Source organism: Harpegnathos saltator, unplaced genomic scaffold (assembly GCF_003227715.2).
Source record: "Harpegnathos saltator strain DR-91 unplaced genomic scaffold, Hsal_v8.6 scaffold676, whole genome shotgun sequence".
Classification (NCBI taxonomy): domain Eukaryota; kingdom Metazoa; phylum Arthropoda; class Insecta; order Hymenoptera; family Formicidae; genus Harpegnathos; species Harpegnathos saltator.
The window spans coordinates 123,828-141,686 of record NW_020230511.1 but is presented as its reverse complement, the minus strand read 5'-3'; the positions used below and the strand labels follow the sequence as shown (position 1 = coordinate 141,686).

At 45.9% G+C, this 17,859-nt stretch overlaps 1 protein-coding gene across 6 annotated transcripts in view; it reads right to left on the bottom strand.

Moving 5' to 3' along the window:
• Positions 1 to 5,487: 5,487 nt before the first annotated feature.
• LOC105184863 (Y+L amino acid transporter 2) overlaps positions 5,488 to 17,859 on the bottom strand; it is a 41,588-nt gene continuing 29,216 nt past the window's right edge. For 2 of the 6 annotated variants that reach the window (XM_011143958.2, XM_025305125.1), the window contains exons 4-10: positions 16,834 to 16,959; positions 14,114 to 14,252; positions 13,840 to 13,963; positions 13,208 to 13,408; positions 12,399 to 12,473; positions 11,029 to 11,188; positions 10,228 to 10,952 (exon numbers count right to left, since the gene is read on the bottom strand). In XM_011143958.2, coding sequence (XP_011142260.1) covers positions 10,759 to 10,952; positions 11,029 to 11,188; positions 12,399 to 12,473; positions 13,208 to 13,408; positions 13,840 to 13,963; positions 14,114 to 14,252; positions 16,834 to 16,959 — 1,019 coding nt within the window. In that variant the 3' untranslated portion in view covers positions 10,228 to 10,758. Of the gene's footprint in view, positions 7,540 to 10,217; positions 10,953 to 11,028; positions 11,189 to 12,398; positions 12,474 to 13,207; positions 13,409 to 13,839; positions 13,964 to 14,113; positions 14,253 to 16,833; positions 16,960 to 17,859 lie in introns of those variants that run through there. The other 4 variants (XM_011143961.3, XM_025305127.1, XM_011143959.3 and 1 more) reach the window with 4 other exon arrangements.

Here is a 17,859-nt window from a genome sequence, read left to right as displayed (position 1 = left end):
CAGGTTGCGTTTGAGGAAAGAATTATCATTCGAAACGTCGAAGAGAGATCCAGAGAGGGATTCGGAGGAACTGCGACTGGAGTCTTGCGGAGTATCTTGTGCGTAATTTTGGGAAAAACTTTGAACGATTCGATACTCAAGCTAAACTTCAAAGAATCGGTCAAAGAACCGATTCTTTCGGCTGCTTGATTAAATTTTCAACAAACAAACGAAAGTTGTTAGTGGCGGAGAGAGATAATGCGAGCGAGAGAGGCCCTCTTGTACAAATTGACTCGCTGTGCACAATTGGTATACATAATTATTTCGCAGCGTATCCCTCTCTCTCTCTCTCTCTCTCTCTCTCTCTCTCTCTCTCTCTCTCTCTCTCTCTCTCTCTCTCTCTCTCTCTCGTTCTGTAGATTATATAATATATACTGCGCGTGACCTTTTTAGCGTGACAAGTTTCGACAAACTTCCGCGGGAGTTCAAGCGTCAAGCATCAAGGAACCTCTCCTCGCTTGATCAATCGGCCTCGCGCAGCGGAGGTTCGTCGGACGCACAAATTGCAGCAATACGAGAGCCTAATCGAGCACTTTAAATTATTGACGATATATCCACGAGCATGCATGATTATTTAACGCGCTTACGCCCCTTCCGAAGCAGCCGCGCTTTCGGAGGGGCGGAAGAGGACGATATTCGCCGTGTTACTCGGTGACGATCGACCGACCGACCGACCGACCGACCGATCGATCGATCGATCGATCGATCGACAGGCCTGCATCCGGTGATATTGATTCGTTTTTATATAATATTTAATATCTCCGACGGGGGATTTTTTTCGACGTTTTTACCACGTGTAGCATAGCAACGCGTAATCAGTCCGCGAGAATAGCCGTCGTAAGCGCTTCTCTTATCTCGGATTTTCCGTCTCGAGTCTCGAGCGAGCGAACGATATCCCCCGTTTATTTCGCACACCGAGCGATCCTCTGGGAGAGGATCGGAAAAACTGAAAAGGGAAAAGAAAAATGAGAAGAAGGGGAAGCGTGACGTAGCATTCTGTTCCTTACCGGAGAAGCAAGAGTGCGAGTTTTCTCTTCTCTCGATATGTCCTCGATAAGTCGTACAACATCGCTGTGGAGGAAAGAAAAATTATAATTATTATTATATAAATATATACATATATTATATATATATATTATTATTATTATTATTATTATTATTATTATTATATGTGTAAGTTATAAATACGCGGATCTATATTGTATTTATAACTTATATGTTTATACATGCAAATATAGACACGTATATAACCAGGCACGAGAGTCCGTTATTCCGTCGATTTAATGGCCGTCGTTTTTCGCGCACAACACTCGTTATGCTTTCCTCTTTCTTCTGCTCCTTCCCTGCCCCCCTTTTTCTTAATTAATCTCAGCTTCAACATCGCGCGCAAGCGAGAGGGTTGCATACACAATTAATACACAGCGTGTTTACACAATATAATATATTGTCACAGTTCGCTCTTTATATATATATATATATATATCTTTTTTTTTGTTTTGTTTCTCTCACGCTTTTCTCTCCTTACGTGCTCAGATCCTAAGCTACAATTCTCTGTTCGCACGCTTTCGTCAAACTGTAACGCGTTACGCAGAACAATGATGCGTTAATTTACACGTTTCATCTCATTTAATTATTCGTCATTAGGTCAATGTCGCGAAATCGACCGAGAAACACACCCGTATTTTACAGGCTTCAACGTAAAAATTAATACAAAAGATGCACTCATGTATCGGTAATATTCTCCTTCGCTTTTTTCCTTCACTCTCTTCTTCTCTCTCTCTCTCTCTCTCTCTCTCTCTCTCTCTCTCTCTCTCTCTCTTTCTCTTTCTTCCTTCTAATTTTACCATCGATCAATTTATTGATGTCTTATTGTCACGTGTCAGGGTGCCTGTTGGTATTTCGCACGTCGCGATAATTAAATGTTTACCGATGATTAATAACGAAAATTAATAACGATCGGTGAAGATTCTCGACTGGAGCGTCCGCGTCTTTGATGACCACAAAACATTATGATCATACTCATCATCGACAATGAATGATACCGATGCGCGCAGTGTTTCGTTAAAAAGTTTACAAAATATATGTAAATGTAATGTTCGGCGATTTGGAAGCGATCACGATTACGTAAAGTTATATCTTACAAGTGCGCAACGTCAACGACGTCAACCGCGGATAAAATCCACACCCGCAGGCACCCTGAAGAGCGTTGATGAGTGCTGGTGATTCTCGAAGTATACTCCCCCAAAAAATACCCTCAAAAAATACCCTCAAAAAATACACTAAACGACGAAGAGCTACGCATGCAATTATCGGCCGCCGCAAGCCGCAGCGTCGGCGACTCGTCTTCTTACTACGAAAGAACGTCGACGAGGAAAAAAGTTATTGTCTTGACGCGTCATAGAGTATATCGCGCGGCGTGATTGTTTTAAGTTATTCTTCAAAATTTTGTCCAAACACAGTCTTCCTCGGAATTGATTCTTGTTACAGTCTCGCAGTGATCATTTCGCTCACTTTTTAATCGACACAAGTTCGAATCGCCGAGCTGCCTCTTAAACATGCGCGAGACTCTGTGGTAACTGAAGGCTCACAGGAAGTTAGGATGATCCGTCAATTAGGCGAGAGATCTCGTTTCGAGTGAACACCTCGTAGAAAAAACGCTTGGTCCTAGGAGAATTCTATTACGGATATGTGTGAAGCGGTGCAGTGTTTCTTTTTTTCTTTTTCTTTTTCTTGCTTCTACTTCGGGTCAACGGTCACCCGTCTCTACTCTTAGGTGCACCGTTCCAAAGGGGTGCAAAGTGTACAATACGTGTGTGTAGAAATAATAATAATAATAATAGTAAAATAATACAACAAGTATTACCGCTACTGTACATCGAGTGAAAAAAAGACGACTGTTAAACTGGAGTCGATCCTCTCGCGGGATTAAAAATACAGGTGGAATGATAAAAATCGGTACTTAATCAACTTGTTCCCCGGGCGTTTCTTTTTTCTCTTTATCGCGTCACACACGTATGCGAAAAATCGAGACTCTACTTAAGTATAATCACGTCTTGAGAGGCACGAACGCGATGTCGGCTTATAATCAGTCCTGTCAACGGAAACGCATTTTTGTACAATCGATGGCGAGTGAATCCTTTTTTCTCTCTCTCTCTCTCTCTCTTTCTTTTCTCTCTTTCTCTTTCTCTCCCTTTCTCTCTCTCTCTCTCTCTTTCTCTCTTTGTACGCACTCATCGTCAATTAATTTTGGAATTAGGAACTTAACAGACAAGCATATTTCTTACTCGTAGTAATGCAGTCGTCACGTGATAAACTTATCAGATCAGTCCGCAAGTTCACGATCAAATTTTGTCAAGTTCTAATGGAGCATGAGATAAAATATACCAGATAAATCGTCAGAGAAATGGTCATGAATTATTAATGTAGTAATGAGGAAATATGGGCCACTAATTATCAAATATATCTGGTGTATCAGCTTCTCCTAAAACACACATATGAACTCACAGACTTGGCTGATAGTTAACGCTTCTTCAACCGCGAACTTCACCTCATCGCTCTAAATTGCATGAAAACGCCGCCACCTTTCAACGTCGGTAGCAAGTTGAAGCCTTCTTAGAAAAACCGCTCTTTTCCATACGCTCGCTCTCAGCAACAAAAATGGTCGCAGAGTCCATTCGTTTCTCTTTCCGGAACTTTGCGATCTTCCTTTAATCTTCTGTTTATTCCCCTCCTCCTCCCGCCTCTTCTGTTCTCGAAGAGAACGCATATGACTATATGTATAGGGTATAACATCAACATACAGGTCAGTATGACGGGTTGCCTGCCTCTATTCGGACTATAATGCAGAGATCGTCGAAAAAGTCACTTCGCACTACACAAACCAACTTCGCACCGTGATCGTTATGACAGTTTATCAACCGCATAAGTTTATACTGTATTTCTAGTCGATTTATATTTTTGCAATTACACATTTTTAATACAGTTAAATACAGTATATAAGACTTTTAAATATTTCCGCCTCGTTCTTTCTAATCTCCAATTTCTGTCGAACTTTTCAACGTAAGAAAGAAATTACGCGAAATCAGAAAATATGTTGTATTATTTATCTCTTTAACTATTACTCTTATTTATTCTGCTTAATTCCGTAATATTTATTTTTCAGTTTTACCTTTTTAAACATCTTTTTTTAATTCAAATTAGTTGCACTTGTCATAACTGGGAGCACTGCAAATATCATTATCAACAAAATCAACGAGTGACATTTTTGGCAACATCTGCATTATCGTCCGAATAAAGGCAAGCAACCGGTCATACTGACCTGTATGATGATGATACACCCTGTACACAAGATGTTTCAGACCACTCGTCCACCCCTTATAAAATGAAGGGACAATTTTTTATTTCTTTCTTTGTATTTAATCCGAACATGCAAGGAAAAGTGCTATGCTCCGTTTAAAAAATTCAGCTCCTGGTCTGCATAGCCAATTTCCGGTCAATACCGGAAGATATCACCACTGAGTAGAGCGTACCCGGTTTAGTCATGAAAATTTTCAGGATTTTTGCTAAAAACCATTTCCCTTTATCTTAAAAGCAGTGGACGGGTGGTCTGAAACACCCTGTATATACGTAAACACACCTTCACACACACACACACACACACACACACACACACGTGATCACCAGAGGCAGTAAAATGTAAAACTATTATTATGCGACGTCGTGTGACAAGTTTCAACTCCCTCCCCTCGGCTTAACCCGTCGTCTTTCTCTTCTAAGGATGCAAGATACATTTAGCGCGACACATCAAAATACATTTCGCAAACCTCTTGAAAAATAAGCGGAGTTACGTCTGCGACAAATAGCACGTCCACGAAGCGATCTACCTGCACCGAGGAAGAACCCCTCGCGAGATGCTCGATGCGTTGCCGCATTATCACGACAAAAGGATCAGGATACGGAGGATAAGAATAGCTCTCGCTTCGAGCAGTGGACTCGCGATCAAAACTTGCACATCTCGGCAACTGAAAAAAACACACAGGGAAAAAATGTGTTCCTCCGGGGTGAGGGGGAGGGAAAACGCATCGCTATCGTTTGTGGAGGTATTTGCACCCCTAGAGTGCGCTGCCGCTCGAGCGAAACGCACAGCAACGTGTAGGAACAACGAAGAGAAAGAGCGATATTGCGACTGTCGAATGTACGACGGAGAAGGGAGGAGGAGATCGCTTGAATTATCGCGACGATGAGCGAGCCGGTCGGACAGAAAAGTTCAGTTTTTCACGAAGCGGATTCGTGCCGAAGAATCGACGATTCTGTTTGGCTCGAGACGCGGGAAGAGGGCGCTCGATTCGCGTTAATTCGACCGATCTCTCTTTTTCCCTCGCGCGCGCGCGCGCGCGCGCGCGTGTGTGTGTGTGTGTGTGTGTGTGTGTGTGTGTGTGTGTGTGTGTGTGTGTGTGTGTGTGTGTGTACGGACGACGTTCGGGATTCCCGCGTCGGACCGAGAGAGAGAAAGCCGTCTCTCCTCGGCGGGGAGAGACGCCGGAAGTAACGAGGTAACGAGGAGCGTCACAACGAGAACACGCGGCTCGCGCGCGCCGCTGCTAGTCGATGGGGATGCGAACGCAGTGGCTAAACTAACGGCTAAACTAACTCTGCGCCCGAGCGAAGCTTATTATTTAATCGAAGTAACAACAACGAGAAAGTCCACACGTGACTGCTGCCGCCGGTTGCGCGCGCTTCTCGCCGAGTCTCCGCGATCTGCCTTAGCGATCGTTCGCGACACTCTTCTTCCCGCCGAACTTCGACGAGCTTTGCGATCGCACGGAGAGAAAGACACAAGACCGCGAGATGAGATCTGCACTCGTGCGCGCATCACACCCCCCTCCCTCCCGTTCGTCGAACGAGCGGCTCGCGCGCTCAACATCCGCGCGCGCGCGCGCTGCTACTCGCTCCTGTTTGCTTCTTTTTTTTTCGATTTTTCAGTTTTCGTACAAACGCGACGGAACGCGCGAGCGATACTCGCCGCCCTCCCTTCCACTCCTGATCGCCGCGCGGGCAATAAATAAGACTAATCCCCGGCGATCGAAATGAAAGCTGCGTCGCGAGCGCGCAGATAGCGCGTCGCGACTGATCTCGGCGAGCTTCGCGTCGAGAAAATACGCGAGCGTGATACGATTAATCTGAAGTAACGTTTCTTACGACACACTCGATAGATATAACGGTAGATACAGCGCTATCAGTATCCATTCCTGACGAGCATCCGGGGAAATGTCTGCTCGTTGCTTTGTTCAGGTGCTCGACAATGATTTCGTTTCGCCTAGAAGCGCAAGTGATCGAGCTTGATCACTTCCTCCTGCTCGAGCGAGTGATCAAGGCGCGCTCCGCGAGTCGTCAGCGAGCGTCATGCGCGACCTCATCGCTAAATGCGTTCACAACCTGGAGAAGGCGATTTCGCAGTATCCGCAGCTTGCGTTCACCGATTTAACAACGCTCGATGTTGTTGCACCATCGCGGCGCTGCGTGTCGTACAAAGAATTTTGTTTGTAACCATTATGTTGTAACTGATATGTTGTAACTATCAGCCTGGAGAACTAATCATCAGGCCGCTATCGCGCACGTAGAGCTACGTTATCTAATCCAAGTAACAACGGTTGTCGCCTTATCGTTACGACAGTTTAGGCTATCGTCATGTGTAATCACTCATATGTTTGTCGAGATTCCCCAGTTCTCTCTCCGACTCATCTAGCGGGATCTTCGTCCCCGCGAGTGTAAGGCTGAGGAGCGCGCTCCGAGTGGCTCCGGTTTTTCACGTTAAGACACCCACATGACGCTCGCGGCGCGCACGGAGCGCACCTCGATCTACCACTGATAGCGCCGACTCTCTCAAATTAACGACTAATCGATATTGATTATGCTTAACTTATACCCCCTCGTAGCGCAGAAACCCATTCCGCACGGACGACGAGAGCCCCGTCCCTCGCGCGAAGGACGAGGCGAAATCAATGGATCATTGTATGTAATTAACGTAGAAGCGTGCAGTCGTGACACATCGCGTATATCCCTTCGCTCGACGAAAGGCAGCAGCCTTGTTTCGAGACTTCGTGATCGGGCAGGCAGGTCCTGGCGCTGTGAGTCCGGGCGCGAGATCTCGGAAGACGAGCCACTTCAGAGGTCCGCCAAGCCCAACCGGCGTCCTGACACAATATGGCTGCCTGTTGTCTTAGGACGCCCCTGCCTTATTCTTTCGCGCAGTCGGGAGGCACCCGTCGAGCCGGAGTCTCAGCTGGTTCCCCCCCATCTCCTCGGAGGCTCCCGACCTGTTTCTCGGCAAGACAGAAGCGTCGGCTCTTCCGGCTGGGAAGGTCGACGAGCTTCCACCTCGACTTCCGTCCTCGTCGTCTCGATCTCGCGAGCTGGACTTCGTCCTGACTGATTACACCTGAGCGGGTTTCGACTTGCCGACGACCAGCATTATCTTCTGCAGTAGCTTCGTCGTGCTTACTGCAACAGGAACGGACGTCGTGTTAAGGAGAGCCGCGTCGGGTGCGACTCACGCGTAGGATGCGAATGTGCGGTTCTAGCGAGGAGTTTCGACATCGAGATCGCCAGCGCGATCTCTTCGTTAGTCGCTGATGCTTTTGAGTTGTTAGAGCTCTGAGACAGACAGACAGAGAGAGAGGGAGAGAGAGAGAGGGAGAGAGAGAGAATCGTTTTCAACACGCTCGAGTGTGTGCTTGTCGTGGCTGTGTGTGCGACGTGTGAAATTAAATCTTAACAATGCGTTGGCCAACTCAAGCGAAAGTCGCGGTGATTATCAACTGGCTGCTCGCGAAATGACGCTTCGTCTCGCTGGTAAAACGACGTTTTTCTCGCGACGGACGACGGAAACGACGCCGCCGCCGCCGCCGCGTCGAGTTACACCCTCGCCGGCATTGATCCTCCGATAATTGCTGGATGAGGAGTTGCTGGAAATTTTCAATCACACACGCATCATGTTTGAACACTCGCGCATCACGGTCGCTGTTTATTCGCGGGAATAATAAGTTCAAATATTGCCACTTCTTTATATACGTGATAGAAAAGAGAATAAAAAAATTCTTTCTTCAATTTAAAAAGTTTCTTGATTTTCGTCTGCATCCTTGAATACATGTCCTTGTAATATATTTCCGAATAACGTTCGAAACATCGCCATTTCCTCGAGTAAGCACGACCGCAAAGGCATCGATGCGTGTGATCGATCATTTCTGACGACTCTATGTTTAGAAAGTGTCGAGCGATCGACGTCGGCGAGTGTGCGACGACGTGTCCGCGAGGACACTTGAATATCTCCTTCAATTTAAAGAAGACGCGCGTAAAAGTACGCGACACGCGAATGAGACGCTCTTAGGGCTGGTTTTTCAATAATCGTTTAAACTTAGATCGAAGTTTAAACTCTATTCGAAAGCATAGAGTGTTTCTTCAATGAATAGATCAGAATAAAACGTAGTTTAAAGTAAAATTTAACTAAACTGAATGATGACCGTTTAAACGCCGTTTAATGGATTAATAAATGTCGTTACAATATAGTGTCTGTATTATTATATTTAAAATCATATTGTTAAATATTTGTAAAAGTATAAAATATTTTTTACGATGTTTGATGAAGAACATTATGAAGAGAGTAGCGAAGATGAGGATATTTTAGGACGTATGAAACATATCAATATGAGAAAAAACGTGTAAGGCGAGGACCAAATCATTTTGAAATTTGAGAGATGGGAAAGAATTTCTTCAAAGATTTAGCTTATCCAAAGCTACTGTTCACATGTTAATAGAAAAAATTCAAGACGCTGTTCAATCACCGATTGAAAAATATTGATATATGTTATAAATGAAATGACATATATAGAATATTTTTCAATTATATTAGTTTTAACCAATTAACTAGTTGCAAAATATAGTGTTTACCAGTAATGAACATTATACGAATAGTGTAAAATTTATTTACATTACATTTTTTTTATTTTTTCCAGAAATCAGGCTCTTTCAGTACGTATGAAATTATATTGCTAACATTAAGATTTTATGCTAGTGGGTTTTTTTATAAGCGTAGGTGATTTTGTTGGTGTTTATAAAAGTACAGCAAGTAAAGTAATTAATAAAGTTTCAAGGGCAATTACTCAGCTTAGACCTGCATATGTAAAATTTCCGAATACAGAAGAAGATGTTCAAAGACTTTATGAAAAGTTTTACAATACTGCAAGATTTCCACGTTGCGTGGGTGCCCTAGACTGCACTCATATTAGAATTAAACCTCCACGTGTCTAAAAGTGACCCGCACAGCGATGACTTTTCGTTGCCAACTTAAGAATAACAAAGGTTCATCTAAACTGTCTTCAGCGTATGCTTGAAAAGCACACAAGATGTGAAACTAGGTTTATGGATCAAGGAAGGATCAGATAATCTTTAGTTTAAACCACGATTGAAAAACCGGCCCTTGGACACTCGTAGGAGCTAATTTTGCGAAGGAACAATCCCGCTTGCACGACGTCCGGTCTCCCCTCGGAGCCGAATCCTCCCCCGAGAGCGTCGCGAGTCCGCGACGGAGATATTAAAGTGCCTCGCAAAAACATGAAAATTTCGCCTCGAGTGGAGCGAGCCGTTCGGCCGTGGAACAGACAAGCGTGGCGTTGCGACTGCGCGGCGGTGTGCTTGAAAAATCAGCCGGAGTTCCAAACTGAAGAGAGATGAGAAGCGAGATGAACAGCAGGCGCGAAGACAAGCGGAGGTTCCGTCGCCGGAATTGTTTCCCAAACTTAAGGAATGCAATCTTCGAGCATCTCTCGTGCGAGGATGACTGCGGTCGCACGACAGCCGGTCGAGAATGTCTCACAGCGAGAAGAAGATGCGCATTACAGCGAGAGAAGGAGAGAAGAAGATCACAGTAGAGAGACATGCAAGGTGAACCGATTAAAAGAGTGATCTACGAAGAGATTAGGTGAATAGAGAGAGAGAGAGAGAGAGAGAGAGAGAGAGAGAGAGAGAGAGAGAGAGAGAGAGAGAGAGAGAGAGAGGAGAGGAGAGGAGGAGAGAGGGAGGAGAGAGAGAGAGAGGGGGGGGAGAGAGTAGAGAGAGAGAGAGAGAGAGAGAGAGAGAGAGAGAGAGAGAGAGAGAGAGAGAGAGAGAGAGAGAGAGAGAGAGAGAGAGAGAGAGAGAGAGAGAAAAAGAAATATAAGGTAAACGTTGACGTTAGACTGAGACGAGACGAAAGCCGGAGCGCAACGAAAACGGATGAGTGCTAAGCATGCGTGACATGACAAGAGTAGAATTATGTTAGAGTGTGTTCTGAACCTTTGTCGTCGGCTTCACGACTACCATCAGCTTCTGCAAAGTTTGGGTGACGGCGCCTGTGGGAATAAATCGGTTAAACAGAGAGACGCACGAAGAGTGGCGCGTCGGGGAGCGTTTGCGGGACCCCGCGTTACTTTCGAGCAGTTCGTTTGACACGATTGTTAATTAAACTTTTACATCAAGACGACGGCTATCGTATGTACGCTAAATCGTGTCGTTTCCGAGTGGAGGAGACTGCCCGAATCGAATACGTCGGCTGAGCGCCCACGACGCTCAAGTTTTAGCTTCGCCCTCGAAGACGCGACTCGAGGACGAGCCGGTTGGACTTGCGAGAGTGACATAAAAGGGAAAACCGACAAGGGCCAGCTTCCGCTGTTTTCCTCCGTTCTCTCATCGAACTTTCTTTTTCACCGAATCCTTTATTCTCGACGATCGAAGATGTTTGCTAAGTGCGCCAACGACGACGGAAGCGGCGTAGTTTCGCGACTTACCGACTCCCTTCTGGAAGAACTTGGGCTTGTTTTTCCACGCGATGAAAGCAAAGTAGACAGGTACAGACGAGAGTATCATCAGACAGCCGTATCCTGGAAGCGAAAATCACTCTCGTCAAGACTCCCATCCGCGATCGCGCGGTCCCGCGCGCGTCCCGGTCGCACTCACCTGTCTCAATCGGGCTGGCGTACATCGGCACCACGGTGACGAACAGGGTGGCTAGGATGTAGAAGACCGGGAAGATAAGATTCACCTTGATCGGCCTCGGCAGGTCCGGCTGACTCCATCTGAGCCAAGGAAGGCACAGCACGGATACGCCTATGCTCAGCTGCAACAAGCGACGTCTGCGATTAGCCGGCTTGAATTGCCCCTTGACGAAATATCAAGGCAACTGGGGCGATTAATCGGCGAGCGAGATAACCGGATCAACTATGTTGCCCGTCGTGGGCGCTTTCTTTCGCTCGTCGTCGCCGAGAGTCGATCGCGCGATGGCGACCTATCGAGTCTCGATCGAAGCTTGATAAGTCCGTTCTTACTTATCGATGGCTATCTGGAATATTCGGAATCGGCGAGTATTTATCCGCGCGACACGGCACGACGGGCCAGCAATGAGGGAGCGTCTCGTGTTTCGAGGCGGCTGCTTTTTAATAGAGGCGAGACGCTGCCCGACGAGCAATTGCCAATTACGCCGCGAGCAATGGGAATTAGAAAATTATCACTCGTCCGGTCGAACTAATGATTTTGCTGCGTGTACATGCGAGTCTCGCAAGGACCACGCGATCGTGACGAGCGCACTGCAAGGACCTTGCTCATGAGACTGGCATTCATTCGGGCTTTGAACAATCAGCGGGGAAAGTCGCGCTGCTTCGTGTTAATTATACCGGCAAAAAATCCCTACGAGAAGGCCGCTGTTACACTGACGGCCGTCTCTCTTTGTATTTCCGCCTTTGGGCGGAATGTATCTCGGCGAATGAGGATTTCAATGCCTGCAGGCAGAAGCAAGTATCAGTTTGTGTAGTCGAGTAGAAAGCAGAACGAAAAGTCGCGGCATATCGGTGATGACATTTTGCAGTTATCGCGCCCGGAATTCGTCGGCTGCATTAACAATCAATTAGCAGTACGATCGAGCGAGAAAAAAAAATTCCTCTTTCGTCTCTATAACTGAGTTTCCGTCTGACCGGGACGGTCTAACTGAAAATTTATTTATTTATTTATAATATACGGGCCTGTGACCCCTTTGGTGTACAGAGAATGAAATAAAATAGTAAATATAACGAGGATGAAAAAATTCTCACATAATAAGAAGGGAAAAGAAGGCAAGAGAAACGAAAAAAAGACAGAGGAAGAGAGAAAGAAGAAAAAGAAGAAAGAAAGGAAAGAAAAAGGTAAGAGAGGAAAAGAAGAAAAAAAGTTTCCTTTTATCTTCCTCAATCCTCCTTCAATCACGCACGAATATGTGAATCGTGGTTGAGATATTTCCTCTTTTCGGCGGACCGGAGCGCGAGAAGGTGCGAGAAGAAAGATATTGCTGCACTTACCCAGGTGGCGAAGCCGACGTAATTGATGAGCGCAGAGATGTCGGAAGAGCACAGATACAACATGGACAGTAGGGCCTGCAAAGAAGGCGGTTAACTTTCGTGATGATCAAGATTTTTAGTCCCGCCATCGTGCTTTTCACGATGCTGGATAATCCGCCGCCGCGGTTACATTGAATGTTTATTTGTCGACGCTGCCGGTAATCACGCGTTGGTCAACGGAGGAGAGAGCGACTGGATCTCGCGAGTGCTTAAACGCGTTGCTCGGTCTAATTGTTTGCAGAGACATCGGGAGAGGACAATTTACCAAATCGTTCGACGAAGAAGCGATGGCGGTTGTTCCGAGAGAGCTTCGCCTCTCGATCGTTGTGCTTCGTACAAATATTGCAAAAGATATTGTTCGCGAATTACTGTTTTGTCAAAGCAGAACAGAGCTTTATCAAAGCAGAACATTGCTTTAATCACTACGAGATGGAAAGAGAACGCTAACGTTATACAAAACGCAAGCTGAACGTTATACAAATATCGCAAGAGATATTGCTAACGCGCGCAGCGCAGTGAGGCATCGATAGATCCGCTATTCTGGTTTCTTCCCAGACGCATTTTGCACGCAACATCCGGCGCGTTCAGTCATGTCGCAATGTTGTAGCCGACGTTGCCAGCGGCGATTAAATAAATCATTGATCGCATTGGTGCATTTTATGCAGGACGCGTTAATACGATCAATACGTCGTGTACGATCGTCACGACTGACGGGACGTGGACGCGTTCAATCCGCGAGGCTGAGCTAGCTGAAGGAAAGCGTTACTCACCATGCACAGTACGGCGGGCGTGGGTGTGAGCCTGGAGATTTGGATCATAGTCAAGATCTCCGGCATCTGGCCCTCGCAGGCGCCCGCATAGAAGAGCCGTGAGGACGTGAGCAAGATGCCGTTGACCGCGCCGAACGTGGACAGCGCCACGAAAACCGGTATCGTCCACGCCATCACGCCGAATAGTCTATTGGCGAAGGTCTGCGAACAATGGGGCCGGTTATGAAAGTCAAGGATAACGCGAGCGGTCGCACTCGGGCCCCTCGAGACGATTGACAAAAGCGCGGCCGAAGAAAAATCGAGGGCACGCCGATCGAGCGAGAATATTTACAGCGAGACCAGCCGATTTTTCATCACAAAGGCGGAATTATCGGTTAAAATTGAGCAGAGTTTAAGTTTAAGAGAGAAAAACGACAGGAGATGGAAGAGAGCAGAAGACTGGTAATTGGATGCGCAGAAGCAGAAGCAAGGAATTGTGGATAAAAGAAGAGGGAAAGAGAAATTCAACACGGTTTGACGAAGAGCAGGCGAGGTTGTAAGCGAGACGAAAATTGCGGATGAAGAATGATGAAAATGAGACGGGATGATGAAATGTGTTAAGACGATTTACAATTACACTCGCGACTACTCACCACTGCCACAGCTTCGCTGCCGAGCACTTCGACGGGGCTGAGCGTCGTGTAGAAGGCCATGTTCGTGAAAACGTAGACGACCGTGACGAGACTGCACGAGATGGCGATTCCTCTCGGCAGATTCCTGAGTAAATCGAAAGATTCGTTCGAGAGTCGTTCTTATTTTTCTACCCGGTGCAAACGGAATACAATCCCCGGATAATTTGTTATTCGTGCCGTGAAGAAGAATCGCGATGCTTTTTGCGGGTCGAGACGGGTTTGGCTGGAAACTCACCTAACGGGATCCTTCAGCTCCTCGATTATAAAGTTCAAGTAGTTCCAGCCGTTATAAGCGAACAACCCCGAGTAAAAGCTCAGAGCTATGGACGTGACTTCCGTGTTGGTGTTCTCGAACGTGAAATACTGCGTGTGTCCTGAGAAAACGGAGGTCGGTCATCCGCGTGAATTAATGTTTTCGTCAGATGCGATGCGGACATACGTAAAAACATCGATTAACCCTTTGAGGCACGTATTTTTCAGAAAATCCGAATCACGTGAAAATTTATATACGGGGGTTTCTGGGGTCGCTGTTATCAGATTTTCGAAACTCAAGATGGCAGTCACAAATATGAAAAATCGATAATTTCGGTGACAATGAGTTTTAGACCTCGTAATCAGTGACCTTGAAAGCTAACCAAAGTACAATTTCAGCTAATCATAAAAAAATTTTACGATCCGCCATCTTGGAAAATAAATTTTAGAATTTGGACCTCAGATTTGTAATCAGCGAGCTCAAAAACTAACCAGAGTACAATTTTAGCTAATTTTATGTTCATTCTATGATCCGCCATCTGGAATCCGCCATCTTGGAAAATTAATTTTGGAATTTAGACCTCAGATTCGTAATCAGCGACCCAAAAAATCCCCAAATCTTGATTTTGAACAAAAAATTCACTCATAGTTCGTGGAAAATGATTTTTTTCTGTAAAAATTTGTATTTTTCACACTTTGTTTATTTATAATAAGTGGACAACTTATGCAAAACACTTTTTAACCTGTCGTGTATATTTCCATATCATATAAGAAGCTAAAATACGCAAAAACCCGACAAGAATCCCTCAAATATGAAATATTTCATGAAAATGTGAGAATAAATAGGTGGTAAGTATACTTACCACTATGCCTCAAAGAGTTAAGAAAATCCCAGGAGAATAGGGGAATATGTTCAGAATAGACTTCATTGCATAAACATATGAGAGGAGAAGAAAGACTGAAAGGATTATAAAAGTGATTTCAAGTGTCTCGCGAAGATGGAAGATCTTTTCACATAAACATACAACAAGAAGAGAAGATTGTCATCATCATCATCATCATCTGTTCACCATGCACTCTGAGTACATATTCGGTTTCCTCGAATATTGGCAATGTTTTCTGCTGGTAATTCTTTTTTCCCAATTTGTAATTCCCCTCGGCACGATACGCGTGTTTTCGTATTCGCGATTCGATATGATCTCGTCCGTGTTGCGTAAGACGAAGGAGCGCGGCTCCGTGCGAAATTCCGTGAGCGGAATCGTCAACGAAAGGCGAGCACATACGGTCGTGCAAGGTCGAAGAAAGGTTTCGTCAGAAGCAAGACGGTGGTGGCCACGCACGACGGTCGAGGAAGCATTTGGTTCGCTGAATAGTCCAATTTAAGCGATTCCTCGCACGCACGCCAGCCACGTTGCATCGCCTGCGTATTTAATCCACCTTTTTGATTGGGCAAATTGTCCCGTCCGGCAAGTGTACAATGCTGAAAAGACGCCCGACTTCCGTCGGCCAGCCACCCGGCTGGGTCCCTTTCCCTTAATTTTTCTCACTCATATAAGTAGATAATGAAGTTCTCGTTCTCCTCGGAGTTTGCTCGCGCTCGCGCGAGCGAGCGACACAACGTCATTCAAACGCGGCAATTGAATTCAATGGAATGGAAGAGCGAGGAACTGTATTAAACGAAGAATACATTATTCGCGGAGGAAAGCTCGGTTTAAGAGTCATCGTAAAATCTACCCTCAAGATGTTCCTCGATTTTTAGAATTCTCTCAATTAGTCCTCCCTTTTTACATGTTTACGTGAAAAGATCCGCCATCTTCACAAGATTCAAGATCATTTTTATAATCCTCCTCTCAGTCTTTCTTCTCCCTTTATACTTTTATGTAACGAAGTCTATTCTCAAGATATTTCGCTATTCTCCTAGGATCGATCTTTTTTTTTTATATTTTTACCCAACGAAGTATGATTCTCGCTAGGATCGAGCAGCTCGTTCCTGTCTCATTCACTTCGCCCGTTGCGATTTCATTCTTCAGCGTGGCAGCGCGTGACACAGCGAGTACGAAACCAATAACGAAAGACACGATCAGCGCGCCGAAAAAAAGAGCCGAGCGATCGGCTGGATAGACAATTCGTCCGCGAGGAGAAAGTCAGCCTGACGTAACAGGGAGAGAGAGAGAGAGAGAGAGAGAGGGGGGAGGGGGGAAGGGAGGGAGAGCGATCCTTTTTGCCCGCTCGAACGTACACGGAAACTCCGGTGCTTGTTCTAGGCGGGAGAGTTCTCTCTCGATCGAGAATGCGGGCTCCGCTGGACGAGAGAAAAATTGCGCCGCGAGAAAAACGAAGGGGAACGCGGCAGTAATGATATCACGGGCGGGCCGATTAGCGTCGCTCGAAATTGTTGCAACTGCCAGCGTAAATTGCCGGCGAGCCGCACGCGAACGTGCTCGAATGTCGGTGTCATTAACCTTTAACCCCTTAATGCGTTCTCTCCGGTGAGCCTGTCCATTTCATACAATCAACTTCTCGCGCGTATATCGCTCAATCGAGCGATACCGCCGAGTTGGCCGAAATATAAATATACATCTTAATATTTTTCTTATCTGACTCTGTCCTATCAGCAGTGGAATATTTCGCAACGTGGAATCGCCGTCGTGAAATCGTATCTCGTGGATATATCAGAGAGATTCGGACGTGCAACACACTCACCGGTGCAGAGTTGATACGCTCCGGTGAAGATTATGATGAAGAGCGCGAGGAGCTTGGCGTACGTGAAAATATCCTGCACCTTCGTCGCCCACGAGACGTCCCAGCAGTTTATAAAGGCGAGGACACCTGAAATGCAAATGCGACGTATCGTTTTGTCTTATATAAACGTAGAATCGTGAACGGGGGGGGGGGGAGTGTTTGATATACCAAATTACTACGCAACTGCGATGGTATTTGCTCTTTAAAAACGGAGAACATATTTATGTGCATGTATCTTTCACAGTAATCAGAATTAAGGATACGTATTTTTTATCGGCTGAGATATAAGTTTGAAGGCTGAAATGAACTGGCGACAAAAAGGAATGTATTTCTTAATTTCGGTTATGCTGTACGAGTATGATCGAGTTTCATCGAAATCCGAGGGGGAAACTTTGCGGGTGATCCTTGCAAGTTTTATCCATCCTTTCGACTAGGCCACTGCGAGCTAACTGGCACGGATATTCGCGCGCAAGTTACTTTTCATCGCAAGTTACTTTAATCTAATGGTGCAATTCACATATAGAGGTTTGTTTCTCGCGAGACTTCAGAAAAACTCAGAGGAGAAGAAAATTCTTCAGCAGAGGATCCTCGTCGGCCTCGAAAGCGAGAATTCGTATCGCATAAAATTAAGATAAGAAGAGGGGATTTCTTTGATAAATATCCTCTCGGTCCTTTCAGCAAATTTATTCCGCTACTTAACGTGTCGTCTGCGATAAGCGTGTCGGATGTAATACGACTCGCGGGGACAAGTTTCCGCGTGAATTTCCCGAGCCGGCCGGCCGACCGCACCGGGCGCGTGGCACCTGGTTATTCGCCGACGGCGATGTCTCTCGACGGCGGTGTGTACTGACGCGGCTCGACGCGGTTCCGCATGTAACTTTACGATAACGAGAGTTATACCGTCACAGTCGGTTAACGCGCTTGTCAGTGGAACCGGTTGCGCGTGCGTTCACACGCACGCACACACACGCTCTCCTCATCTCAGAC